At 48.8% G+C, this 26946-nt stretch overlaps 1 protein-coding gene and 2 non-coding genes across 3 annotated transcripts in view; 2 read left to right on the top strand and 1 right to left on the bottom strand.

The window, feature by feature from the left end:
• Positions 1-6620: 6620 nt before the first annotated feature.
• Positions 6621-26946, bottom strand: part of LOC132569153 (glycerophosphodiester phosphodiesterase domain-containing protein 5-like) — a 36263-nt gene continuing 15937 nt past the window's right edge. Inside the window, exons 7-15 of the mRNA XM_060235339.1 lie at positions 25401-25538; positions 23211-23293; positions 20894-21044; positions 19953-20177; positions 18799-18956; positions 16530-16677; positions 13125-13207; positions 11798-11880; positions 6621-6676 (exon numbers count right to left, since the gene is read on the bottom strand). Of these exons, the coding sequence (XP_060091322.1) occupies positions 6621-6676; positions 11798-11880; positions 13125-13207; positions 16530-16677; positions 18799-18956; positions 19953-20177; positions 20894-21044; positions 23211-23293; positions 25401-25538 (1125 nt within the window). The remainder of the gene's footprint in view (positions 6677-11797; positions 11881-13124; positions 13208-16529; positions 16678-18798; positions 18957-19952; positions 20178-20893; positions 21045-23210; positions 23294-25400; positions 25539-26946) is intronic.
• TRNAT-AGU (transfer RNA threonine (anticodon AGU)) lies at positions 22492-22560 on the top strand. The gene has a single exon. It is a non-coding gene; the product is annotated as a tRNA-Thr (tRNA).
• TRNAT-AGU (transfer RNA threonine (anticodon AGU)) lies at positions 22738-22806 on the top strand. Its single transcript has one exon. It is a non-coding gene; the product is annotated as a tRNA-Thr (tRNA).

Here is a 26946-nt window from a genome sequence, read left to right as displayed (position 1 = left end):
AAAGAGGAAGACCCAACGTGAGATGGATGGACTCAATTAAAAGGAAGCTGCGGCCTTCCATTTGCAAGACCCAAGCAAGGCTGTTAACAACAGGACATGGCTTCTTCAGACACCGTAAATCGGAATCGACTGGGTGACAAGTAATACGTCATGCTTTATATTTACGCCTTAAAAGTCATCCACGAAAAATGGAACATTTATTTGTCTTGACCGATACACCTTCCGGCCAGTTTTAATGAAATAATATGAAAACTTTCCCCCTCCCCCCCCCCCCCCCCCATTCAAAGTGTTAAATTCGAGTACTGGAAAGTTGGCCGAATTTTCGTCCATGTTGCTTCCATTCTACTGAAAACAACTTTTCTCTGTCTTCCTCACCTTTCTTGAGTCTGGAGGCAAAACAATATGGTCCAAGGTAGCCCTTCTAAAGCTGAAGGACGTGTTCCACCATCAAAACGACTAGACCAGGGGTGGCCAAACTGGGCTCTTTCACACATATTGTGTGGCTCTCAGAAGCCCCCACTGCCCCATTGGCCAGCTTGGAGAAGGCATTTGTCTCTTTCAATCACTTTGCCAAGCCAGCTGGAGGCTTGGAGAATGCATTTCAGGTTAAAGTTGTTTTCTTTCTACTCCCCCTCCTTCCTCCTCCCCCCATCTGTTTGCCTCTCTTCCTCCCTTCCTTCCTTGTCGCTCTCAAACATCTGATGCTCCTGTCTTGTGGCTCTCAGACATCTGACATTTATTCTATGTGGCCACCCCCGGACTTGAAGTTGCACAAGAGTAGATCGGGTGAGGTTGTACTCTTGAAAAAAAAACTGAATGGGGTATCCAGAGCTGTTGCTAACCACAGCCAGTTTGGTGTAGTGGTTAAGTGCATGGACTCTTCTCTGGGAGAACCAGATTTGATTCCCCACTCCTCCACTTGCAGCTGCTGGAATGACCTTGGGTCAGCCATAGCTCTTGCAGGAGTTGAAAGGGCAGCTTCTGTGAGAGCTCTCTCAGCCCCACCCACCTCACAGGGTGTCTGTTGTGGGGAGAGAAGATATAGGAGATTGCAAGCCACTCTGAGTCTATGATTCAGAGAGAAGAGCGGGGTATAAAGCTGCAGTCTTCTTCTTCTGTTGTGGGGGAAGGAGATACAGGAGACTGTAAGCCACTCTGAGTCTCTGATTCAGGGAGAAGGACGGGGTATAAATCTGCAGTCTTCTTCTTCTGTTGTGGGGGAGGAGATATAGGAGACTGTAAGCCGCTCTGAGCCTCTGATTCAGAGAGAAGGGTGGGGTATAAATCAGCAGTCTTCTTCTTCTGTTGTGGGGGGAGGAGATATAGGAGATTGTAAGCCACTCTGAGTCTCTGATTCAGAGAGAAGGGCGGGGTATAAATCTGCAGTCTTCTTCTGTTGTGGGGGGAGGAGATATAGGAGACTGTAAGCCGCTCTGAGCCTCTGATTCAGGGAGAAGGGCGGGGTACAAATCTGCAGTCTTCTTCTGTTGTGGGGTGAGGAGATATAGGAGATCGTAAGCCACTCTGAGTCTCTGATTCAGAGAGAAGGGCGGTGTATAAATCTGCAGTCTTCTTCTGTTGTGGGGGGAGGAGATATAGGAGATTGTAAGCCTCTCTGAGCCTCTGATATAGGAGATCGTAAGCCACTCTGAGTCTCTGATTCAGAGAGAAGGGCGGTGTATAAATCTGCAGTCTTCTTCTGTTGTGGGGGGAGGAGATATAGGAGATTGTAAGCCTCTCTGAGCCTCTGATTCAGGGAGAAGAGCGGGGTATAAATCTGCAGTCTTCTTCTTCTGTTGTGGTGGGAGGAGATATAGGAGATTGTAAGCCACTCTGAGTCTCTGATTCAGAGAGAAGGGCAGGGTATAAATCTGCAGTCTTCTGTTGTGGGGGGAGGAGATATAGGAGACTGTAAGCCGCTCTGAGCCTCTGATTCAGGGAGAAGGGCAGGGTATAAACCTGCAGTCTTCTTCTGTTGTGGGGGGAAGAGATATAGGAGATTGTAAGCACTCTGAGCCTCTGATTCAGAGAGAAAGGCGGGGTATAAATCTGCAGTCTTCTTCTGTTGTGGGGGGGAGGAGATATAGGAGATTGTAAACCGCTTTGAGCCTCTGATTCAGAGAAAAGGGCGGGGTATAAATCTGCAGTCTTCTTCAGGTTCCAAATGTGACCCTTTTCTCGCCTCTCCCAAATATCTAATTTCCCAGGTGCCTCTGCAGTTCCCCTCTAGCTACTTTGCAAGTTCCGTATTTGGCCATTAGCGCATTCCTCCATTGCGGTTTTTGGTGTCCCCCACATCCGTGCCACCTGTACACCCTGTCTCATGCCGTATAGCACACAGGGTCGGCCATCACGTCAATGTGTTCTGCAGCAGAAATTGACCGTTGTGGGTGTGTTTCCTGCTTTAGAAATCTTTTTAAAAAAAATAATGGTGTGTGCGTACGTGTTACATTTTGTATGTGTCTGTTTGTAACCTGCCGTGTTCCCGCGTGTGATACAGAAAGGTCGCTATTGTGGAACATTTCAATTAAAGCAAAAGATTTCTTTGGCGGGCGGGGGGAAGACAGCAAGAATGAGAGGAGGCGAACATTACTTTAAGCATCCCCATGGCGCAGAGTGGTAAAGCTGCAGTACTGCAGTCCGAGCTCTCAGCTCACGACCTGAGTTCGATCCCGGCAGAAGCTGGGTTCAGGTCGCTGGCTCAAGGTTGACTCAGCCTTCCATCCTTCCGAGGGCGGTCAAATGAAGACCCAGCTTGCTGGGGGGAAAGTGCAGATGACTGGGGAAGGCAATGGCAAACCACCCCGTAAAAAGTCTGCCATGAAAACGTTGTGATGTGACATCACCCCAGAGTCAGAAACGACTGGTGCTTGCACAGGGGACTGCCTTTACCTTAACGTTACTTCATTCTTTGTTATATGCAGGGCTGGAATTCTAGCAGGACCCCTGATGTAGCCAATCCTCCAAGAACTTACAAAAAAAGAGCCTTGTAAGCTCTTGGAGGATTGGCTATATCAAGGAGGTGTGGCCTAATATGCAAAGGAGCTCCTGCTAGAATTCCACCCCTAGTTATATGACAAGAAGAAAATCGATTCCTATGAAATGTGATGTTGGAGGAGGGTTTTGCAGAAATCATGGGCTGCTGTGGAGCCAGTATGTAGTGGTTGGAATATCAGACTAGGATGTTGAAGACTCAAGTTCAAACCCCTGCTCTGCCTTGGAAGTTTACTGGGTGATTTGGAGCTTCAGCCTAACCTACCTCACCGGGTTGATGTGAGGATATAACGGAAGAGGATGTAAGATATTTTGCGGCCCTGTTGAGTAGAGCATAAGAACATCAAAAGAATCCTGCTGGGTCAGATCAGTGGTTCACCTAGTTCAGCATCCGGTCCAGTCAGTTCTTCTGGAGGGTCAGCAACAGGGCAGAGGCTGAGGCCTTCATAAGAACATCAGAAGAGCCCTGCTGGATCAGACCAGTGATCCATCTTGTCCAGCATCCTGTCTCACACAGTGGCCAATCAATTCCTCTGGAGGGCCAACAACAGGGCAGAGGCCAAGGCCTTCCTAAGAACATCAGAAGAGCCCTGCTGGATCAGACCAGTGGTCCATCTTGTCCAGCATCCTGTCTCACACAGTTCAATTCCTCTGGAGAGCCAACAACAGGGCAGAGAGGCCGAGGCCCCCGAGCAATTGCCGGTCATCTGCTTCCTTCTCCCTCTCTCTTGCTTCCTTCTGCATCACAGCTTGCTCTGCAAGGCTTGCTCAATTGCACAGGCACTACAGAGCAAAACCTCTATTTTCTCCATTGGCTGAGGCTCCTCCCTTGGGAAGGAAGGGTGGAGGGAGAGCTTCCTTTGCTAGGCTCTCTCTCAATCACACAGCAGAGCTACCGAGCCATGCCTCTCTTCCTTCTATTGGCTGAGGCTCCCCCCCCAGTCCTCTGGGGAAGGAAGGAAAGAGCCAGACCTTCCTTTGCCCAGGTCCCTGGATCCCATGGCTAAATACAAAGAAAGCATCTTTAAAACCAATGAGTGATAATATTTTAAGCATGTTTAAGTTTTTTTTATAAAATTTTACCTCTCCTACCTAATCTTAAATAGGTACACACATGGCCCAGCCAGACATGGCTCGGCCAGGCAAGGTCTCATTTATGTCAGATTTGGCCCTTATTACGAATGAGTTTGACACCCCTGGGTTAGATGGCCCAGTAGTATCAATTGGTAAAAGATATTTCAGAGGTACTTCACATATATACTGTTATTTATTTAGTACATTTATACCCTACTTTTTTTCCTCTTACAGAGACTTCTAAGTAGTTTCGCCCCTTCTCCTTTTTTTTTCCTGTGAGGCAGGTTTGGTTGAGAGGTTATCCCATAGCAGAGTAAGGATTACAACCTGGGTCTCTCTGACCCTTGTCTAACCCTCCAACCCCCCCCACACACACACTCAGTAATTTTTCTTACTAAAGTCCTGAAAGGCAGGCCACTATTATCACTTTGAGGAGGCTGCCTGAAGATATCACCGGGTCGTAGGTCCATCTAGAAGAAGAAGAAGATATTGGCTTTATATCCCACCCTCCACTCTGAAGAGTCTCAGAGCGGCTCACAATCTCCTTTACCTCCCTCCCCCACAACAGACACCACAGCAGACACCCTGTGAGGTAGATGAAGATACTGGATTTATATCCCGCCCTCCACTCCAAAGAGTCTCAGAGCGGCTCACAATCTCCTTTACCTTCCCCCTCACAACAGACACCCTGTGAGGTAGATGAAGATATTGGATTTATATCCCGCCCTCCACTCCGAAGAGTCTCAGAACGGCTCACAATCTCCTTTCCCTCCCTCCCCCACAACAGACACCCTGTGAGGTAGATGAAGATATTGGATTTATATCCCACCCTCCACTCCGAAGAGTCTCAGAGCGGCTCACAATCTCCTTTACCTTCCCCCTCACAACAGACACCCTGTGAGGTAGATGAAGATATTGGATTTATATCCCGCCCTCCACTCCGAAGAGTCTCAGAGCGGCTCACAATCTCCTTTCCCTTCCTTCCCCACAACAGGCACCCTGTGAGGTGGGTGGGGCTGAGAGGACTCTCACAGCAGCTGCCCTTTCAAGGACAACCTCTTCCAGAGCTATGGCTGATCCAAGGCCATGCTAGAAGGTGCCAGTGGAGGAGTGGGGAATCAAACCCGGTTCTCCCAGATAAAAGAGCTATGGCTGACCCAAGGCCATTCCAGCAGCTGCAAGTGGAGGAGTGGGGAATCAAACCCGGTTCTCCCAGATAAGAGAGCTAAGGCTGACCCAAGGCCATTCCAGCAGGTGCAAGTGGAGGAGTGGGGAATCAAATCTGGTTCTCCCAGATAAGAGAGCTCTGGCTGACCCAAGGCCATTCCAGCAGCTGCAAGTGGATGAGGGGGGAATCAAACCCGGGTCTCCCAGATAAGAGAGCTCTGGCTGACCCAAGGCCATTCCAGCAGCTGCAAGTGGAGGAGTGGGGAATCAAACCCGGGTCTCCCAGATAAGAGAGCTCTGGCTGACCCAAGGCCATTCCAGCAGCTGCAAGTGGAGGAGTGGGGAATCAAACCCGGGTCTCCCAGATAAGAGAGCTCTGGCTGACCCAAGGCCATTCCAGCAGCTGCAAGTGGAGGAGTGGGGAATCAAACCCAGTTCTCCCAGATAAGAGAGCTAAGGCTGACCCAAGGCCATTCCAGCAGCTGCAAGTGGAGGAGTGGGGTATCAAACCCAGTTCTCCCAGATAAGAGAGCTCTGGCTGACCCAAGGCCATTCCAGCAGCTGCAACTGGAGGAGTGGGGAATCAAACCCGGTTCTCCCAGATAAGAGAGCTATAGCTGACCCAAGGCCATTCCAGCAGCTGCAAGTGGATGAGGGGGGAATCAAACCCAGTTCTCCCAGATAAGAGTCCACACACTTAACCACTACACCAAACTGGCTCTCCATGTGAATCCATGCCTTTTGCAAAAGACCTGCTGTGAAGATAGCGAGTCGAGGGAACGGTAATGTAGCTCATCTGCGTTTGATCCAGGAAACCCACTCTACAATTATAATAAGTAAAAAATTATTTACAAAGACAGAGACAAACAGTTCAGGGCTTTTTTTTTTTTGGTAGAAAAAGCTCAGAAGGAACTCATCTGCCAATTAGGCCACACCCCCTGAGACCACCATTGTTCCGCATGGGGCTTTTTTGTGGGGAAAGCCCTGCGGAGACTCATTTGCGTATTAGGCCACACCCCTGGATGCCTAGCCAGCCAGAACTACATTCTTGTGCCGTCCCTGCTCTGAAAAAAAGCCCTGAAACAGCTAAAACAAAAATCATGGGTACAAGCAAGGAAAAATCCCTAATCCAGTCCCTAATAAAAATCACGAACGTTTTCTTTCACAGACGGGTTTTATCCTTCCACACTTTTAATAAACAAAACCTTTAATTTCTTGATGTACACCTTTAAAACAATTATAAAATGGCTGCGTTCACAGGAGACATGGGAAAGGCTCTTCCGCGGCTCTCTTTTCATCAACCTTGCTGCTTGTTTCTCTGGCAGCCAGCACGGGCTAAGAGAGCCCTAGGATCGCTTGGGGTTGCCGATGGAACAAAACGCTCTTTATGAGGAATAGTCCATTTCTGGAAGGCCACGTTCCAACAATAAAGCCGACATCCCTGGAACATAGGGGAGGTTGCGGGGAGGACAGGGAAATACTCAAATAAAAAGCCATCTTTTCAGATAATTCCACCTACACAGTTCCTACTAAAAACTGGAAGCTCTGTGCCTCTTGATTCGGGAAGAGAGGAAACAGACTCGTCAATCACAGCTTTCACCCAAATCTGAGCGCAGACTGGCTTCTCCTATCCGTTCCGGTCATCGAACCGTATATATCTTCATCCGTCGTTTTAACGGAGCGCTGCCAAGCAATTCCGCAGCTACGAATCTTCTTCCTCGGGCGAAGGGACCGATCTGTCTTTTTAAGCCACAGTTGGCATGCCTGGCATAGCGTTAAGATCTGAAACAACACAACAACCATTGCCTGGCTGAAAACGGAGACTGCGCTCACAAAAAAGAGAACCATTCAGGCAGATAGGAAACCCTGAATTGTCAAAGCATTACACTGCAATTATAACCAGAAAAGTGGTGGAAAGTGTCATCATCGCAGATGACTTATGGCGACTATGAAGAGTTTCAAGGCAAGAGACATTAAGGTTGCCAAGTCCAATTCAAGAAATATCTGAGGGCTTTGGGAGTGGAGCCAGGAGACTTTGGGGGTGGAGCCGGGAGCAAGGGTTTATGTTTAATTCTATTTATACCAAGCATCATTGAACTCCAAAGGGAGTTCTGGCCATCACATTGAAAGTGATTGAACACCTTTTAAATGCCTTCCTCCATTGGAAATAATGAAGGATAGGGGCACCTTCTTTGGGAGGTGATAGAATTGGACCCCCCCCCCGGTCCAGTCCTTTTGAAACTTGGAGGATATATTGAGGAGAGGCACTGGATGCTATGCTGAAACTTTGGTTCCTCTATCTCAAAAAACAGGCCACCCTTGAACCCCAGATACCTGTGGATCAATTCTCCATTATACCCTATGGGAATCGGTCTCAATAGGGAATAATGGAGTGCCTAGCAGACATTTCCCTCCCACCCTCCCCGTTTTCTGATGACCCTGAAGCGGGGGGAGGGCTTCCAAACCAGGGGATCCCCTGCCTCCACCTGGGGATTGGCAACCCTAAGAGACATTCAGAGGTGGTTTTTTTCATTACCTTCCTTCAGGGCTTTTTTTTGTAGCAGGGACTCCTTTTAGGTTGCCAATCCCCAGGTGGGGGCAGGGGATTCCCCGGTTTAGAGACCCTCCCCCCGCTTCAGGGTTGTCAGAAAGCGGGGGGAGGGGAGGGAAATGTCTGCTGGGAACTCCATTATTCCCTATGGAGATTTATTCCCATCGAAAATCATGGAGAATTGATCTGCGGGTATCTGGGGCTCTGGTGGGGCTTTTTTTGGGGGGTAGAGGCACCAAATTTTCAGTATAGCATCTAGTGCCTCTCCCCAAAATACCCCCCAAGTTTCAAAAGGATTGGACCAGGGGGTCCAATTCTATGAGCCCCAAAAGAAGGTGCCCCTATCCTTCATTATTTCCTATGGAAGGAAGGCATTGAAAAGGTGTGCCGTCCCTTGAAATGTGATGGCCAGAACTCCCTTTGGAGTTCAATTATGCTCGTCACAGCCTTGATCTTGACTCCACCCCTAATGTCTCCTGGCTCCACCCCCCAAAGTCTCCTTGCTCCACCCCCAAAGTCCCCAGATATTTCTTGAATTGGACTTGGCAACCCTACCCTGAAGCGTGGGGAGGGCTTCCAAACTGGGGGAACTCCTGCCCCCACCTGGGGATTGGCAACCTTAAGAGACATTCAGAGGTGGTTTTCCATTACCTGCCTTCAGGGCTTTTTTTTGTAGCAGGGACTCCTTTGTCTATTAGGCCACACCCCGCTGATGTAGCCAATCCTCCAAGAGTTTACAGGGCTCTTCGTACAGGGCCTACTGTAAGCTCCAGGAGGATTGGCTACCACAGGGGGTGTGGCCTAATATGCAAAGGAGCCCCGGCTAGAATTCCACCCCTGCTTACAGGGCTCTTCTCACAGGGCCTACTGGAAGCTCCAGGAGGATTGGCTACATCAGGGGTGTGTGGCCTAATATGCAAAGGAGTCCCTGCTACAAAAAAAAGCCCTCTGCTTCCTTAGGGGTCTCTCATCCAAGGACCAACCAAAGCTGACCCTGTTTAGCTTCTGAAATCCGCCGAGGCCAGGCTATCCAGGCCAGGGGTATATAATTACTGTTCCCATTTTGGGTGAATCTTGATCGTTTTCTGGTAAATGCAGGGAAGCTTCTTTAACAAGTACTCAGATACTGCAAGGCAGGTCACTTTCCCCATTCGGTGTTGCCAGTCCTGGATTAGGCCCGTCAAGAACCACCTGACGCTGTGGGGTAGAGTTGCCAACTGCAGGTTGGGAAATACCTGGAGATTGGGATGGGCAGAGCCTGCAGAGGGCAGCGTTTGGGGAAGGGGTGGGGCCTCAGCAGGATATAACACCGTTAAGTCCACCCCCCACCCCCCTTAGCAGCAGAACTCATCTCAGTCACCTGGAGATCCAGCGCAATTCTGGGAAATCTCCAGGCCCCACCTGGAGGTTAAGCAACCAAAGTGAAACACAGGTACGGGTGGCAGGGATACAAAGCAATGCTTCCGTGTATAAATTAGTCTCAACTGTGCTTCTGAACGCTAACACAAATGAAGTTACTCTAACTCAAAAATTTAACTGAAGAGCCAAAACTTAATGACGTGTGTGTGTGTGTAATCTATCTATCTATCTATCTATCTATCTATCTATCTATCTATCTATCTATCTATCTATCTATCTATCTATCTATCATAGGCTGCCCAACCCCCTCGCCCTGGCGGGGGACCCCCGAATTTGCGGCCTCCTCCCCCGCTCTCCAAAAATCCGGAAGCGGGGGGTGGGGAGAACATGCGTGTAGGCATCAAGTAGTTGTAGAGCTCCTGATCCGTTTGTGAAATGTGTGCCTTTAAGGCTGCGCAGGAAACAGGAAGGGCTTAATTGGAAAGGGTCAGTAACAGTTTCCATGCAGAACGGCCCCTCCCTTTCTTTTGCTTTCGGTTTCACAGCAAGCAAAGTTATGCAGGAAGAAAATCTAGTAAGTATTTGTGTGTGAGAGAGAGGGAGGGGGCAGGGGATTCCCTGGTTGGAGGCCCTCCCCCCCTTTAGAAAGCGTGGGGGGGGAGGGAAATGTCTACTGGGCACTCTATTATTCCCTATGGAGAACGATTCCCATAGGAAATAATAGGGAATTGATCCGTGGGTATTGGGGGCTCTAGGGGGGGCTATTTTTTGAGGTAGAGGCACCAAATTTTTAGTATAGTATCTAGTGCCTCTCCCCAAAATACCCGCCAAGTTTCAAAACGATTGGACCAGAGGGTCCAATTCTGTGAGTCCCAAAAGATGGCGCCCCTATCCTTAATTATTTCTTCTGGAAGAAAGGCATTTAAAAAGGTGTGCTGTCCCTTTAAATGTGATGGCCAGAGCTCCCTTGGAGTTCAATTATGCTTGTCACACCCTTGTTCCTGGCTCTACCCCCAATGTCTCCTGGCTCCACCCCCAAAGTCCCCAGATTTTTCTTTAATTGGACTTGGCAACCCAGACAGACAGACAGACAGACAGACAGACAGACAGACAGACAGACAGACAGACAGACAGATAGATAGATAGATAGATAGATAGATAGATAGATAGATAGATAGATAGATAGATAGATAGATCCTGTATATATATATTTACCCTGACAGGAATAAGTTGAGAGAAATATGCCTATACCAAAAGGCACCTCCTTCAGAGATCTGTATGTGTGTGTATATTTATATATATTATATATTATATTGTATATAATATCTATAACATATATACATTATTATTATATATATATATATATATATATATATATATATATATATATATATATATATATATATATATATATATATATATATATATATATATATATATATATATATATATATATATATATATATATATATAATATATCATAGTGTAGTATAGTATATATTTAAAGTCCACAGAGGCAATGTCCTTTTTCTTAAGTCAGCTTCATAGAAGGTGCAGCTTCAGTCGGCTGGTCACTATCGATTCTTAGACGTGCAGGAAATTTCTGTTTTTACAGCATAAGAGCTTGACGAGGTATCCGGAAATCCAGAGCCTGTTTCCGCCTTCCAGGCTTTCCGCAAGCTCCAATCACGACAAGGCCCTTCTCACTAAGATCCAGAGCTTCCATTTTTTTAACAGTTCCAGAGTGAACCGGCGCTTTCTATGAAATTGACTGAAGAAAAAGGGCATTGCCTCTGTGGACTATTTAAAAATATATATATACATAGTTAGGCGTTTGGCTCTTCTCCTGCTGATGTTTCGTTTGCTATAAATACATTTTGATAAGGCCAGTGATATTTTTGTGTTAGAGTAACTTTATTTGTGCTAGCTTTCAGACGCACAACGGAGACTAATTTATACACGGAAGCGTCGCTTTGCATCTCTGCCACCTGTCTGGAGGCTGGCAACCCTGACTTAGGAGGCCCATCAAGAAAGTCATCGTCCTCCCAGGCAGGAGCAGGTGAAACTGGGACCCTGCTGGAATACCTCGTTCTTATGAAGTGGCTTGCCTATGAAGTCCAGGTAGGGTTGCCAATCCCCAGGCGGGGGCAGGGGATCCCCCAGTTTGGAGGCCCTCCCCCCACTTCAGGGTCATCAGAAAGCCAGGGGAGGGGGGAGGGAAACGTCTGATGGGCACGCCATTATTCCCTATGGAGACTGATTCCCATAGATACAATGGAGAATTGATCTGTAGGTATCTGGGGCTATGTCTGGGGCGGGGGGCAGTTTTTTGAGGTAGAGGCACCAAATTTTCAGCCTAGCATCTGGTGACTCTCATCAAAACTTCTCCCAAGTTTCATAAAGATTGGACCAGGGGGACCGATTCTATGAGCCCCCAAAGAAGGTGCCCCAATCCTTCATTATTTCCAATGGAGGGAAGGCGCACAGTTTCTTTAAACGTGATGGCCGGTGCTCCCTTTGGAGTTCAATTATACTTCCGGCTCCACCTCCCAAAGTATCCTGGCTCCACCCCCAAAGTCCTCAGATATTACTTGAATTGGACCTGGAACCCGAAGTACAAGAGGGCCCAACTCCAGAGAGGGGAAGACTCACCTGTTCCAAAGGTGCTGTAAGAGCCATTTGCAAGACTATCGGTGCTGTTACCAGGCAAACAGGAAGCACCCTTCTCTCTCCACCTAGGAAGAAATGAATAAACCATCATTCACAATCCCTCCGTAAGAACATTAGAACATAAGAGAAGCCATGTTGGATCAGGCCAATGGCCCATCCAGTCCAACACTCTGTGTCACATAAGAACATAAGAGAAGCCATGTTGGATCAGGCCAACGGCCCATCCAGTCCAACACTCTGTGTCACATAAGAACATAAGAGAAGCTGTGTTGGATCAGGCCAATGGCCCATCCAGTCCGACACTCTGTTTCACATAAGAACATAAGAGAAGCCCTGTTGGATCAGGCCAATGGCCCATCCAGTCCAACATTCTGTGTCACATAAGAACATAAGAGAAGCTATGTTGGATCAGGCCAATGGCCCATCCAGTCCAACACTCTATGTCACATAAGAGAAGCCATGTTGGATCAGGCCAATGGCCCATCCAGTCCAACACTCTGGGTCACATAAGAACATCATAAGAGAAGCCATGTTGGATCAGGCCAATGGCCCATCCGCTCCAACACTCTGAGCCACATAAGAACATAAGAGAAGCCATGTTGGATCAGGCCAATGGCCCATCCAGTCCAACACTCTATGTCACACAGTGGCCAAATATATATATATATATATTTGGCCACTGTATGACACAGAGTGTGATTCACATGTGGAATTCACTGCCACAGGAAGTGGTGGCGGCTACAAGCACAGCCAGCTTCAAGAGGGGATTGGATAAAAATATGGAGCAGAGGTCCAACAGTGGCTATTAGCCACAGTGTGTATATATCTTAAAGCTGGCTATGCCTGTAGCCGCCACCACCTCCTGTGGCAGTGAATTCCACATGTTAATCACCCTTTCAGTGAAGAAGTGCTTCCTTCTATCCGTTTTAACCTGACTGCTCAGCCCGGCACCGAATCCCCTCCACTCTGGTGAGAGCATGTGCATGGACAAATTATTATGCAGTAACCTCAAAAAGAAGAAGAGTTGGTTTTTATACCCCTATGGCAGATGTGTCAAACATGCAGCCCAAGGGCCTGGAGCTTACAGGGCTCTTCTCACGGGGCCTCCTGTAAGCTCTTGACGGATTGGCTACATCAGGGGGGCGTGGCCTAATATGCAAAGGCGCTCCTGCAACAAAAGTGCCCCGAATATAGCACTGGGGTTTAATGTGGAGTACTCCGGTGTTCATTCGGTGTGGGTGAGGCCCGATTGCAGCCGGCGCAAATGCCATTTTTCACGCCACCGTGCTTTCGCCGCGGTGGAACTTACCAGTGAAGCAGAAACACCAGAGAGACGAGAATGCCCGAGAGCACGTCTGTGAGGATCCACATGATCTGGTAATCCCGGGGAGTCTGTATCACAAGAGCAGAGAAGAAGGGTCACTCGTTCCCCAAGAAAAAAAGGCATCAAGCTATACAGAGAAAGAATCTTGCACTGGCTGGTGATCATAGGATCACAGAGCCGGAGGAGTCCCTAGAGGCCATCCAGTCCAACCCCCTGCTCAATGCAGGACCAGCCGACAGCATCCTTGAAAAAGGTTCGTCCAGCTGCTGCTTAAAGACTGCCCGTGAGGGGGAGCTCGCCACTTCCCTAGGGAGCTGGTTGAATAACTCTTGACTATAAAAAAGATTTTTCTAATATCCAGCTGGTACCTTTCTGCCCTTAATTTAAGCCCACTTTTGCAAGTCCTCTCCTCTGGCTGTCCCCAGGAACAGCTCCCTGCCCTCCTCTAAGTGGAGGGTTGCCAAGTTCAATTCAAGGAATGTCTGGGGACTTTGGGGGAGGAGCCAGGAGACTTTGCGGGTGGAGCCAGGAGCAAAGTTGTGACGAGCACAATTGAACTCCAAAGGGAGTTCTGGCCGTCACATTGAAAGGGACGGCACACCTTTTCAGTGCCTTCCCTCCGTTAGAAATAATGAAGGATAGGGGCACCTTCTTTGGGGGCTCACAGAATTGGACTCCCTCCCCGGTGCAATCTTCTTTGAAACTTGGAGAGCATTTTTGAGAAGAGTCATCAGATGCGATGCTGAAAATGTGGTGCCTCTATCTCAAAAAACAGCCCCTCCGGAGCCCCAGAGACCCCCAGATCAATTCCCCATTATACCCTATGAGACTCGATCTCCATGGGGAATAATGAAGTGCCCAGCAGACGTTTCCCTGCCCTGTTTCTGACGACTCTGAAGCGGAGGGAGCGCCTGCTCCCACCTCCGGATTGGCATCTCTACTTCCAACTTCTTCCAAGTCACACAGAGCAACCAAAGGTTCAAGTTGACCTTTCCCAGGCAAACGACCTCTGAAAAAAATGGTGCGACCAACGGAGGGTCTGGGCTGCTTTCACAGGGAGCAGCCATCTTGTTCTGCCCCCGCCCCCATTCAGCCTTAAAGGCGCAGACGCGCCATCCCAAGAGGAAGCCTTTCCCGGTGGAGTCTGAAGCCTCTGGAGGTGGAAAGGCATAGGGCGGCTGTGGGGGCGGGGCTTCCCTCCCGTCGGTCAGCTGACTGGCAGCGGGAAGGAGCCTGGGAAAGCGGGAGAACCCCCGCTGGGACCTGGGGATTGGCAAGCCTATCTAAGCGACAGCCCTTCAGACAGTTTAAGGGAGAAATCCTGCGGGAGACTCCTTCACCCAAAGGGTGATGAACACGTGCAATTTACTGCCACAGGAGGTGGCGGCGGCTACAAGCGTAGACAGCTTCAAGAGGGGATTGGATAAGCATCTGGAGCAGAGGTCCATCAGTGGCTCTTAGCCACAGTGTATTGTGGGAACTCTGTATCTGGGGCAGTGATGCTCTGTATTCTGGGTGCTTGGGGGTGGCAACAGTGGGAGGGCTTCTGGTCTCCTGGCCCCACTTGCGAACCTCCTGATGGCACCTGGGATTTGGCCCCTGTCTGACACAGAGTGTTGGACTGGATGGGCCATTAGCCTGATCCAACATGGCTTCTCTTATGTTCTTATGTGACACAGAGTGTTGGACTGGACGGGCCATTGGCCTGATCCAACATGGCTTCTCTTATGTTCTTATGTGACACAGAGCGTTGGACTGGACGGGCCATTGGCCTGATCCAACATGGCTTCTCTTATGTTCTTATGTGACACAGAGTGTTGGACTGGACGGGCCATTGGCCTGATCCAACACGGCTTCTCTTATGTTCTTATGTGACACAGAGCGTTGGACTGGACGGGCCATTGGCCTGATCCAACATGGCTTCTCTTATGTTCTTATGTGACACAGAGTGTTGGACTGGATGGGCCATTGGTCTGATCCAACATGGCTTCTCTTATGTTCTTATGTGACACAGAGCGTTGGACTGGATGGGCCATTGGCCTGATCCAACATGGCTTCTCTTATGTCCTTATTATCTTGGTGAAGCCCAGAAGATCAGAGGGGACCCTCTGCTGAGAGCCCCTCCCCAAAAAAACCCTTGGAATTCGCCTTGAGATGCACCCTTGGTTGCAATTAGTCAAAATAAATCATAGAATCATAGAAGAGTTGGAAGGTACCTCCAGGGTATCTAGTCCAACCCCCTGCACAATGCGGGAAACCCACAAATACCTACCCCAAATTCACAGAATCTTCATCGCTACCATCTAGCCTCTGTTTAAAAACCTCCAAGGAAGGAGAGCCTGCCACCTCCCAAAGAAGCCTGTTCCACTGAGGAACCGCTCTAACGGTCAGGAAGTTCTTCCTAATGTTGAGCCGGAAACCTTTTTTGATATAATTTCAACCCATTGGTTCTGGTCCTAAACAATTCCACACCATCCTCTAGATCAGAGGTGGTCAACGGTAGCTCTCCAGATGTTTTTTTTGCCTACAACTCCCATCAGCCCCAGCCATTGGCCATGCTGACTGGGGCTGATGGGAGTTGTAGGCAAAAAACATCTGGAGAGCTACCATTGGCCACCCCTGCTCTAGAGGACAGCCCTTCAAGTATTTGAAGATGGTGATCATATCACCTCTCAGCCATCTCCTCTCCAGGCTAAACATCCCCAGCTCCTTCACCCTTTCCTCATAGGACTTGGTCTCCAGACCCCTCATCCTCTATAGGACAGCCCTTCAAGTACTTGAAGATGGTGATCATATCACCTCTCAGCCGCCTCCTCTCCAGGCTAAACATGCCCAGCTCCTTCAACCTTTCCTCATAGGACGGTCTCCAGACCCCTCTATAGGACAGCCCTTCAAGTACTTGAAGATGGTGGTCATATCACCTCTCAGCCGCCTCCTCTCCAGGCTAAACATGCCCAGCTCCTTCACCCTTTCCTCATAGGACTTGGTCTCCAGACCCCTCACCATCTTCATCGCCCTCCTCTGGACCCCTTCCAGCTTGCCTATATCCTTCTTAAAATGTGGTGCCCAAAACTGAACACAAGACTCCAGGTGAGGTCTTACCAGAGAAGAGTAAAGCGATACCATCACATTATGTGATCTGGACACTAGATCACATCACGTGATCTGGACACTTCTGTTGATACAACCCAAAATTGCATTTGCCTTTTTAGCCACCGCATCACACTGTTGACTCATGTTCAGCGTCTGATCCACTAAGACCTCTAGATCCTTTTCGCACATACTACTGCTAAGTCAAGTCTCCTCCATCCTATAACTATGCATGGGATTACTTCCAGCTGCCAGTGCAAGAGGAGAAGGTGTTTTAGAAGATGTTTTTCTCCCACTTACCATCAGGAAGACAGGCTTCGTCATGCCACTTAGAGTGTGCACCGCATTGGTTGTGACAGAATGAGCACCAGCGCACCAGGCCAGGGAAAAGAGCCAGGGTTCACTGACCACGTAGAGGTTGGTGGTGATGTTGTTTTCAGCGTACATCCTACACAAGCGAGAGAGCACAGGATTCTTTTGAGTCAATTCAAAAAGCTGAGCTGAGATCAGCTTCTGGGATCCAGCCGCTCATCTCAGAAATCAAGGTTTCGTGGGAGGGATGGTGGCTCAGTGGTAGGTAAGCAGAAGGTCCCAGGTTCAATCCCCAGCATCTCCAACTAAAAAGGGTCCATGCAAATAGGTGTGAAAAACCTCAGTTTGAGGCCCTGGAGAGCTGCTGCCAGTCTGAGTACACAATACTGACTTTGATGGACCAAGAGTCTGATTCAGCTTCATATGTTCATAAGGTTTTACCCTAGGAGTGCATTTGGCATAAACTGAGCTAAAAAAAAAATACCCAAAAATTTCCTTACCAGTATTTTGGGGGATATTAGTTAAGCCAAATAAAGATCACAGAATCTGTGGCTATCGGTATAGCTGAGCCCGAATAAAAGCCGATTTGGGGGGGAGGCTTTTATTTAGGTTCAGAAGAGCCACATGGCGCAGAGTGGTAAAGCTGCAGTACTGCAGATAGAGCCCTCTGCTCATGACCTGAGTTCGATCTCCAGCGGAAGCTGGGTTTCCAGGTAGCCAGTTCGAGGTTGACTCAGCCTTCCATCCTTCCGAGGTCAGTCAAATGAGTCCCCAGCTTGCTCGGGGGGGGGAAGTGTAGAGGACTGGGAAAGGCAATGGCAAACCACCCCATAAAAAGTCTTCCGTGAAAATGTTGCGAAAGCAACATCACTCCAGAGTTGGAAACGACTGGTGCTTGCACAGAGGACCTTTCCTTTCCTTTCCTTTCCTTTCCTTTCCTTTCCTTTCCTTTCCTTTCCTTTCCTTTCCTTTCCTTTCCTTTCCTTTCCTTTCCTTTCCTTTCCTTTCCTTTCCTTTCCTTTCCTTTCCTTTCCTTTCTTCAGGTGTATTTGGTATACCCGAAGGTTTAAACTGAGCTGTGAGAGCAGCCCAGAATCGGCCGGGAAGTGGGAGCTGAAAGTTTCATGCCACCTCACCTGGGGCTTACTCCTCTTGCAGCTCAGTTTAAATCGAACTGCAAGTTGTTTAAAGGGATCGAAATCCCTTTAAATGCCTTCAGAGTTGCATCGCTTGGAGTTGCACTGCTTGGAGAAGCCATTTAAAGGGCATGTGATCCCTTTAAACACCTTCCCCACCCCACCCTTCATTGGTATAAATGAAGGATTGAACCTGGGGCCTTCTTTGAGGCCCACAGAATTGGATCCTTGGTCCAATATTTTTGAAACTTGGGGGGGGGGGGGGGTTGAGGAGAGCTACCAGCAGCTATGCTGTAAATTTGGGACCTCAACCTTAAAAAACAGCGCCTCCCCCCCCCTCGAGCCACAAATATCCATTTTCCCTTACGGGGACCACTAACTACAATAGTACCGATAGGCTATGATGGAGCTGAAAAATTCGGGAATCATTAATATATAATGAATCCGAATATCCTACTGGTACTGGGACTCAGGAATAGAAATGTCTGTCTGTCTGTCTGTCTGTCTGTCTGTCTATCTCCCTCTCCCAATATACTAGAACTCAAGGCACTAAGCCTCTGAATTCCAGAGCCAAGAGGCAACAGCAGAGAAAGTCCTGGGCCTCTATACCCTGTTGTTGACCTACCCCCCTCCAGAGGAACTGGTTGGCCACTGTGTGAGACTGGAGGCTGGACTTGATGGACCACTGGTTTGATCCAGCAGGGCTCATCTGTTCTTACGAAGGCCTTGGTCTCTCTGCCGTACAGAGGAACTGGTTGACCACTGTGTGAGACAGAAGGCTGGACTAGATGAACCACTGGTCTGATCCAGCAGGGCTCTTCTTATGCTCTTAGGAAGGCCTTGGCCTACCTACCCTGTTGTTGAGGAGCTGGTTGGCCACTATGTGAGACAGGGTGCTGGACTAGATGGACCAGTGGTCTGATCCAGCAGGGCTCTTCTGATGTTCTTCTCAGAGGAAGGCCTCAGCTTCAATGCCCTGTTATTGGCCCCCCAGAGGAACCGGTTGGCCACTTTGTGAGACAGGATTCTGGACCAGATGGACCACTGGCTCTGATCCAGCAGGGTTCTTCTGATATTCTTAAGGGGCTGGTAGTTAGATTGCATAAAACGGGCAATCCTACCGAATGTCTTCGGCAGACATCTCTTTGTAACTCAGATTAAGCTTCACGATTTTCTCACTTCGAAGCACTTCGAGAGGAGCCTTTTTACCGTACGTTTGCTGGAACTCAGGGGCTGTTGCTTGAACGTGTGACCGGTCCATGTTTTCCAGCCACAAGACCTGTTGGACATACAGAAAAGGGCAATATTTATTCCCACTGCCGAGAGAAGGGCAGCAGATGGGTTGCCTCTCTTTCTCACAGTACAAGAACTCATGGACATTCAATGAAATTGCTGAACAGTCAAGTTAGAACGGATAAAAGGAAGTCCTTCTTCACCCAAAGGGTGGAATTCACTGCCACAGGAGGTGGCGGCAGCTACAACCACAGACAGCTTCAAGAGGGGATTGGATAAGCATATGGAGCAGAGGTCCATCAGTGGCTATTAGCCACAGCATATTGTTGAAACTCCCTATCTGGGGCAGTGATGCTCTGTCTTCTTGGTGCTTGGGGGGCAACAGTGGGAGGGCTTCTACTCCCCCTGGTGGACCTCCTGATATCACTTGGTTTTTTTGGCGAAGAGTGACACCGAGTGTTGGACTGTATGGGCCATTGGCCTGATCCAACATGGCTTCTCTTATGTTCTTATGTGACACCGAGTGTTGGACTGTATGGGCCATTGGCCTGATCCAACATGGCTTCTCTTATGTTCTTATGTGACACCGAGTGTTGGACTATATGGGCCATTGGCCTGATCCAACATGGCTTCTCTTATGTTCTTATGTGACACCGAGTGTTGGACTGTATGGGCCATTGGCCTGATCCAACATGGCTTCTCTTATGTTCTTATGTGACACCGAGTGTTGGACTGTATGGGCCACTGGCCTGATCCAACATGGCTTCTCTTATGTTCTTATGTGACACCGAGTGTTGGACTGTATGGGCCATTGGCCTGATCCAACATGGCTTCTCTTATGTTCTTATGTGACACAGAGTGTTGGACTGGAGGGGCCATTGGCCTGATCCAACATGGCTTCTCTTATGTTCTTATGTGACACAGAGTGTTGGCCTGGATGGGCCATTGGCCTGATCCAACATGGCTTCTCTTATGTTCTTATGGCCTAATATGCGAAGGAGTTCCTGCTACAAAAAAAGCCCTGGGCAAGAGTACCTCGTACCAAATGGGGCTGGATCTTCGACTCGTTGAGGACCACTTCCAAAATCCTGTTGATCCAGCTGTCCCTGTACGGATGATCCTCAGGAGGGCGATAGAGATCAAAGATGACCAGCTTGTTGTCTCGGTCCGCAAGCTTCAAGAAGTCGCTCAGCAAGTAAATCGTTTGCTTTTCCGCCCACTCTCTTTCGCCGGAAGGCATCGTGGGCATGCTGTAAAAGGGCGGATTCTACCAAAAAAAAAAGAGAGAGAGACAACAGATAAAGTGGGGGAAGACAGCATTCAAAACAGGGCAGCCTGCTTTCTAAAGGGCCTGTTTTCTAGAGGTGGAGAATTTTGGAAGGCATCAATGACACTCGCACAGACATTCATGAGGTCTCAGACTGGAGCACAGACCAGTAGATTTAGGGGTGTGAAGCAGTTAGAACATAAGAGAAGCCATGTTGGATCTGGCCAATGGCCCATCCAGTCCAACACTCTGTGTCACATAAGAACATAAGAGAAGCCATGTTGTATCAGGCCAATGGCCCATCCAGTCCGACACTCTGTATCGCACAGTGGCCAAAAAATCCAAGAGCCATCAGGAGGTCCACCAGTAGGGCTAGAAGCCCTCCCAATGTGCCCCCCAAGCACCAAGAATACAGAGCATCACTGCCCCAGACAGAGAGTTCCAACAATACGCTGTGGCTAATAGCCACTGATGGACCTCTGCTTCATAGGTTAATCCAATCCCCTCTTGAAGCTGTCTGTGCTTTCAGCTGCCACCACCTCCTGTGGCAGTGAATTCCATGTGTTAATCACCATTTGGGTGAAGCAGCAATCGATTTGCCAGGCTTCTCTGAGCAACCTCTTGCAACGCTGAGGCTCAAAGGCTGATTGGGGAGTGGGGGGGGGGGTACGATAGCTTCTCCCCCCCTGCCTGGCCCAAGTTCCAAGCAAGTATACCTTGAAGAACCATTTCCCAGAGTTCAGCTTGCTCAACACATCCCAGGTAAACATGGATGCCCTGTCGTTAGCGTTCGCTGGATGGAGCTCCTGAATGTTGGTCGTCCTCTCCAAAGTCAGATCGTGCATGAGGAAAGGGATGCCGTCAAAACTATTGGAAGGGGGGAAAAGAAATAGCTGAAGCTGAACTGAGAACCAAGAGTTTGGACTTCTGGCCAGAAAGCATACTTCCGGGGTCACCGGCTATTTTGAGCTAGTAGTCACCTTTGGAATTCTGACACGGCATAGTGGTCATGACCACAACATGGCTGCCAGAAGAGACCGGGCGGACACAAAATGGCTGCCACAGTTCATAAGAACTACGTTGACAACACAAGGGACCACGCTGCGAAAAGGCCGAAAACACACAAAAAACACCACGTGTATAAACTATACAAAACTATAGCAAAAGTTTTAATAACTAACTGCGGTTTCCAAGCGTAACCTCTCTCTTGAATAGTCACAAAACGTATCTAACACTTAGCGTTATACCTACAGAGCATACAAACAATATTTTCCCAAAAATTCTTCAAACATCATGGGTACGCATGGTTGCTTCAATGAATAATTTAAAATTATCAGTTCTTAGTCAAATTGCCGTGATGACGAGAACACCTCATCAAGGAACAAGAGGAGACAGAATTTCTCTCTATAAGAGAGCCAGTTTGGCACAGCGGTTAAGTGCATGGACTCTTATCTGGGAGAACCGGGTTTGATTCCCCACTCCTCCACTTGCAGCTGCTGGAAAGGCCTTGGGTCAGCGAGAGCTTTCTCAGGAGTTGTCCTTGAAAGGGCAGCTGCTGTGAGAGCCCTCTCAGCCCCACCCACCTCACAGGGTATCTGCTGTGGGGGAAGAAGATAAAGGAGATTGTGAGCTGCTCTGAGTCTCTGATTTAGAAAGAGGGTGGGGTATAAATCTGCAATTCTTCTTCTTCTTTGAAGGGCTGTCCCTTAGAGAAGGGCAGCGAGCTGTTCCTGGTGGCAGCAAAGGAGAAGACTCACAAGAAGGGGTGCAAATTAAAGTTAATACATTTGAAGTATTAAAGTTAATACTTTAGGCAAACATCCTTAGAGGTGGGCATGGGAAGGGCAAATACTTTGGGCACCCTGGAGGAAGGGAGGGACAGTGGCTCAGTGGTAGAGCATCTGCTTGGTAAGCAGAAGGTCCCAGGTTCAATCCGCATCACCTCCAACTAAAAAGGGTCCAGGCAGTAGGTGATGGAGATGAAGGGATGGTGGCTCAGTGGTAGAGCATCTGCTTGGTAAGCAGAAGGTCCCAGGTTCAATCCGCATCATCTCCAACTAAAAAGGGTCCAGGCAGTAGGTGATGGAGATGAAGGGACGGTGGCTCAGTGGTAGAGCATCTGCTTGGTAAGCAGAAGGTCCCAGGTTCAATCCGCATCATCTCCAACTAAAAAGGGTCCAGGCAGTAGGTGATGGAGATGAAGGGACGGTGGCTCAGTGGTAGAGCATCTGCTTGGTAAGCAGAAGGTCCCAGGTTCAGTCCCTGGCATCTCCAGCTAAAAAGGGTCCAGGCAATAGGTGATGGAGATGAAGGGGCGGTGGCTCAGTGGTAGAGCATCTGCTTAGTAAGCAGAAGGTCCCAGGTTCAGTCCCTGGCATCTGCAGCTAAAAAGGGTCCAGGCAAGTAGGTGTGAAAAACCTCAGCTTGAGACCCTGGAGAGCCATGAATGGGGCTGTGGCTCAGTGGTAGAGCATCTGCTTGGTAAGCAGAAGGTCCCAGGTTCAGTCCCTGGCATCTCCAGCTAAAAAGGGTCCAGGCAATAGGTGATGGAGATGAAGGGGCGGTGGCTCAGTGGTAGAGCATCTGCTTAGTAAGCAGAAGGTCCCAGGTTCAGTCCCTGGCATCTGCAGCTAAAAAGGGTCCAGGCAAGTAGGTGTGAAAAACCTCAGCTTGAGACCCTGGAGAGCCATGAATGGGGCTGTGGCTCAGTGGCAGAGCATCTGCTTGGTAAGCAGAAGGTCCCAGGTTCAATCCCTGGCATCTCCAGCTAAAAAGGGTTCAGGCAAGTAGGTGTGAAAAACCTCAGCTTGAGACCCTGGAGAGCCGCTGCCAGTCTGAGTAGAGAGTTTGATGGACCCAGGGGGGTCTGATTCAGAAGAAGGCAGTTTCATATGTTCATATATGTACTCCTTTCACCCTTCAACGGCAACAGGTGACCATTCCAGGCCAAACCCTAGTTAACTAGAAGCACAGTAGGACAGCTCCCGTCTGAGAATTACCACTCAGAAAATCTTCCCAGCGAAGCGCTCTTACCTAATTGTGACATCTGTCTCGAAACCGTCACCCTTGTGCTCGACGGTTTTCACAAATGACATGAGCGTGTTTTCGGGAGCCACCTGTTATGAAGACGATAGTCACGGGTGACTGACAGAAACTGGGACGTCTCCTGGGAGATTCTTTTTCTGTTGCTTAGCAGCCAGAGAACATGGCCGCCACTTGTGAAAAACAGTCTTTTCTGCAGCTCTCAATGAGGGATAAATGGCAAGGGATGACCCAGGTGGGCAGGAATAAAGGAATAAACCTCCACGAAAACGAGCCTCAGTATTTATACAAATTGTTTACTATTGTCAATTTAAAAAATCTCTCGAAAAAATTCATACAAAATTAGACACTGAGGAACATCACAAAACCACCCATCGTCCTTCATCAACAAATAAATGTCCAATTCTCATAGCGAAAGGGTGCAGGGGTCCGTTCCAATGATGTAATCTTTACACGGAGACCGACGCTCCAGATGGCTTTTATCTTGCGCAGCTCGGCAGAGATAAACTTCGCTGCGCGGTTGTACCGAATCCCACGTTTCGCCTTCGTTTCGACGAGCTTCCAAAAAAGCACTTTGTTCAGGAAACTGACCGTACCATCGGAAAGTGTTACGAGCGACAGCAGTTGAAGTACGAAGTGGTTTTTTGGAAGCTTGTCGAAGCAAAAGCCAAACGCGGGATTCAATACAACCGCGCAGCGAAGTTTATCTCTGCCGAGCTGTACACGATAAAAGCCACTGGGAGCTTCGGCCTCCGTGTAAAGATCACATCGTCGGAACGAACACCTCCACCCTCTTACTATGAGAATCGGACGTTTGTTTGTTGATGAATGACAGTGGGCAGTTTGGTGATGTTCCTTAGAGTCTAATTTTGTATGAATTTGTTCATGAATTCTTTCGAGAGATTTTTGTATTGACAACAGTATGCAATTTGTATAAATTCTGAGACTGGTTTTTGCGGGGGTTTATACCTTTATTCCTGCTCTGCTATCCGCGTTGCTCTTTTTGGTTGCGTAATCCCCAGGTGGGGGCGGGGGATCCCCTGGTTTGGAGGCCCTGCCCCCCACTTCAGGGTCAGAAAGCGAGGGGGGGTGGATGCTGGGGACTTCGTTATTCCCTGTGGAGACCGATTCCCATAGGCTATAATGGAGAATTGATCCACAGTTATTTGGGGCTCAGGAGGTGGGCTGTTTTTTGAGGCAGAGGCATCCAATTTGCAGCATAGCATCCGATGTCTCTCCTTAAATCACCCTCGAAGTTTCAAAAGGATTGGACTGGGGGGTCCAATTCTATGAGCCCCCAAAGAAGTTTGCCCCTATCCTTCATTATTTCCAATGGAGGGAAGGCATTTAAAAGGAACGTGATGGCCGGAACTCCCTTCGGAGTTCAGTCGCGCTTGTCTCAGTCTTACTCCTGGCTCCACCCCCAAAGTCTCCTGGCTCCACCCCCATAGTCCCCAGATATTTCCTGAGTCAGACCTGGCGACCTCCCAAATGGCTCTCTCGTCCCTGTCTCACGATCCCAACAGCCCTGTGAGGCAGGAAGCTGAGAGCACATTGGTCCAGAGCAATACTCCCTCTAAGCCAGGGGTGGCCAAACGGTGGTTCAGGAGCCACATGTGGCTCTTTCACACATATTGTTTGGGTCTCAAAGTCCCCCACCACTCCATCAGCTGGCGTGAAGAAGGCATCTCTTTAAATCACTTCTCCAAGCCAAGCCAGCTGGTGGTTTGGAGAATCCATTTAAAGTTGCTTCCTTTCCACCTCTCTCTCCCTCCCCCATCTTCTTGTCCTTCCTTCCTGTCTTGTGGCTCTCAAACATCTGACATTCATGTCTTACATTAAGCCAGTTTAGCCACCCCTGCGCTAAGCTGTGAATAAAAATTCTACTTTGTGAGCTACTGGCATTAAAGTTGTGAGCGGCTGCGTAAATGAATTTGCTCTGGGGCCGTCCTTTCGGAGCTAAGACAAAAATGTGTGAGCCAGAGGCTAAAATACTGTGAGCTAGCTCACACTAACTCAGCTTAGAGGGAACAGCAGTCCAGAGTCAACCAATTATCTTGAAAACTGACTTGGGATTGGACTCTGCGTCTCGCAGTTTCCGGTCTAGGGTTCCAACCACTGCACCACACTGGCCCCAACCACATTACAACAACATCCCCGCCCTCTTCCAGTTCAACCTACCATCGGCGCTCCTCTGTGGCCAATGAGAGCCGGCTTAGGGCCCAAAGTCCCTTCCTCCCGGATGCAAGGGGAGTATATCCCTAGCGGAATGAAGAAGAGAAAGAAAAGCAGAGCCAGGTAGGGGACCGAAACCATCACCTGCAAAACTGAACAAGGTAGATACATCTATATTAGCTGATTCCGTGTTTTTGTAGCCATTTTATTCAGTAAAATAAGTCAGTACACCATGCCTATCCTGCCATTGTATAAAAATTGTTGCATGCTTGATTATCAAACCATTAAATCTTTGTGATCTGTTTTCATGTTCTGCAAATCCCTTTGGACTATAGTGGGGGGGGGGGGAGAGACACATTTCTAAGCCGGTGAAGGGCAGTCAGCACATTGGCACCTGGAAACAGCTGTAGAAAGTAGCAACAGTTTTGTTTTTTTTTAAGTCATTTCCTGGTCCTGTCACATCGGTGTGCAACCAAGAAACCAAATGGAGATGGGAAACTCTGCCGACAACAGTCAAATGATGTAGATTCAAGTCAGATTTCTGGATGCTCTAAGGCTCTGGTTGATTTTGAAGAGGTCCAGTAGAAGGAGAAGAAGAAGGAGATGACGACGATGATAATATTGGATTTATATCCCACCCCTCACTCTGAATCACAAAGTCTCAGAGTGGCTTACAATCGCCTTTACCTTCCTCCCCCACAACAGACACCTTGTGAGGTAGATGAAGATATTGGATTTATATCCCGCCCTCCACTCTGAAGAGTCTCAGAGCAGCTCACAATCTCCTTTACCTTCCTCCCCCACAACAGACACCCTGTGAGCTAGATGAAGATATTGGATTTATATCCCACCCTCCACTCCGAAGAGTCTCAGAGCGGCTCACAATCTCCTTTACCTTCCTCTCCCACAACAGACACCCTGTGAGGTAGATGAAGATATTGCATTTATATCCCGCCCTCCACTCCAAAGAGTCTCAGAGCGGCTCACAATCTCCTTTACCTTCCTCCCCCACAACAGACACCCTGTGAGGTAGATGAAGATATTGGATTTATATCCCGCCCTCCACTCCGAAGAGTCTCAGAGCGGCTCACAATCTCCTTTACCTTCCTCCCCCACAACAGACACCCTGTGAGGTAGATGAAGATATTGGATTTATATCCCGCCCTCCACTCCGAAGAGTCTCAGAGCGGCTCACAATCTCCTTTACCTTCCTCCCCCACAACAGACACCCTGTGAGGTAGATGAAGATATTGGATTTATATCCCACCCTCCACTCCGAAGAGTCTCAGAGCGGCTCACAATCTCCTTTACCTTCCTCTCCCACAACAGACACCCTGTGAGGTAGATGAAGATATTGGATTTATATCCCGCCCTCCACTCCAAAGAGTCTCAGAGCGGCTCACAATCTCCTTTACCTTCCTCCCCCACAACAGACACCCTGTGAGGTAGATGAAGATATTGGATTTATATCCCGCCCTCCACTCCGAAGAGTCTCAGAGCGGCTCACAATCTCCTTTACCTTCCCCCGCACACAGCAGACACCCTGTGAGGT

Source organism: Heteronotia binoei, chromosome 3 (genome assembly GCF_032191835.1).
Source record: "Heteronotia binoei isolate CCM8104 ecotype False Entrance Well chromosome 3, APGP_CSIRO_Hbin_v1, whole genome shotgun sequence".
Lineage (NCBI taxonomy): Eukaryota > Metazoa > Chordata > Lepidosauria > Squamata > Gekkonidae > Heteronotia > Heteronotia binoei.
Note: the sequence above shows the minus strand (reverse complement) of the source record. Positions and strands in the feature narration are given on the sequence as shown.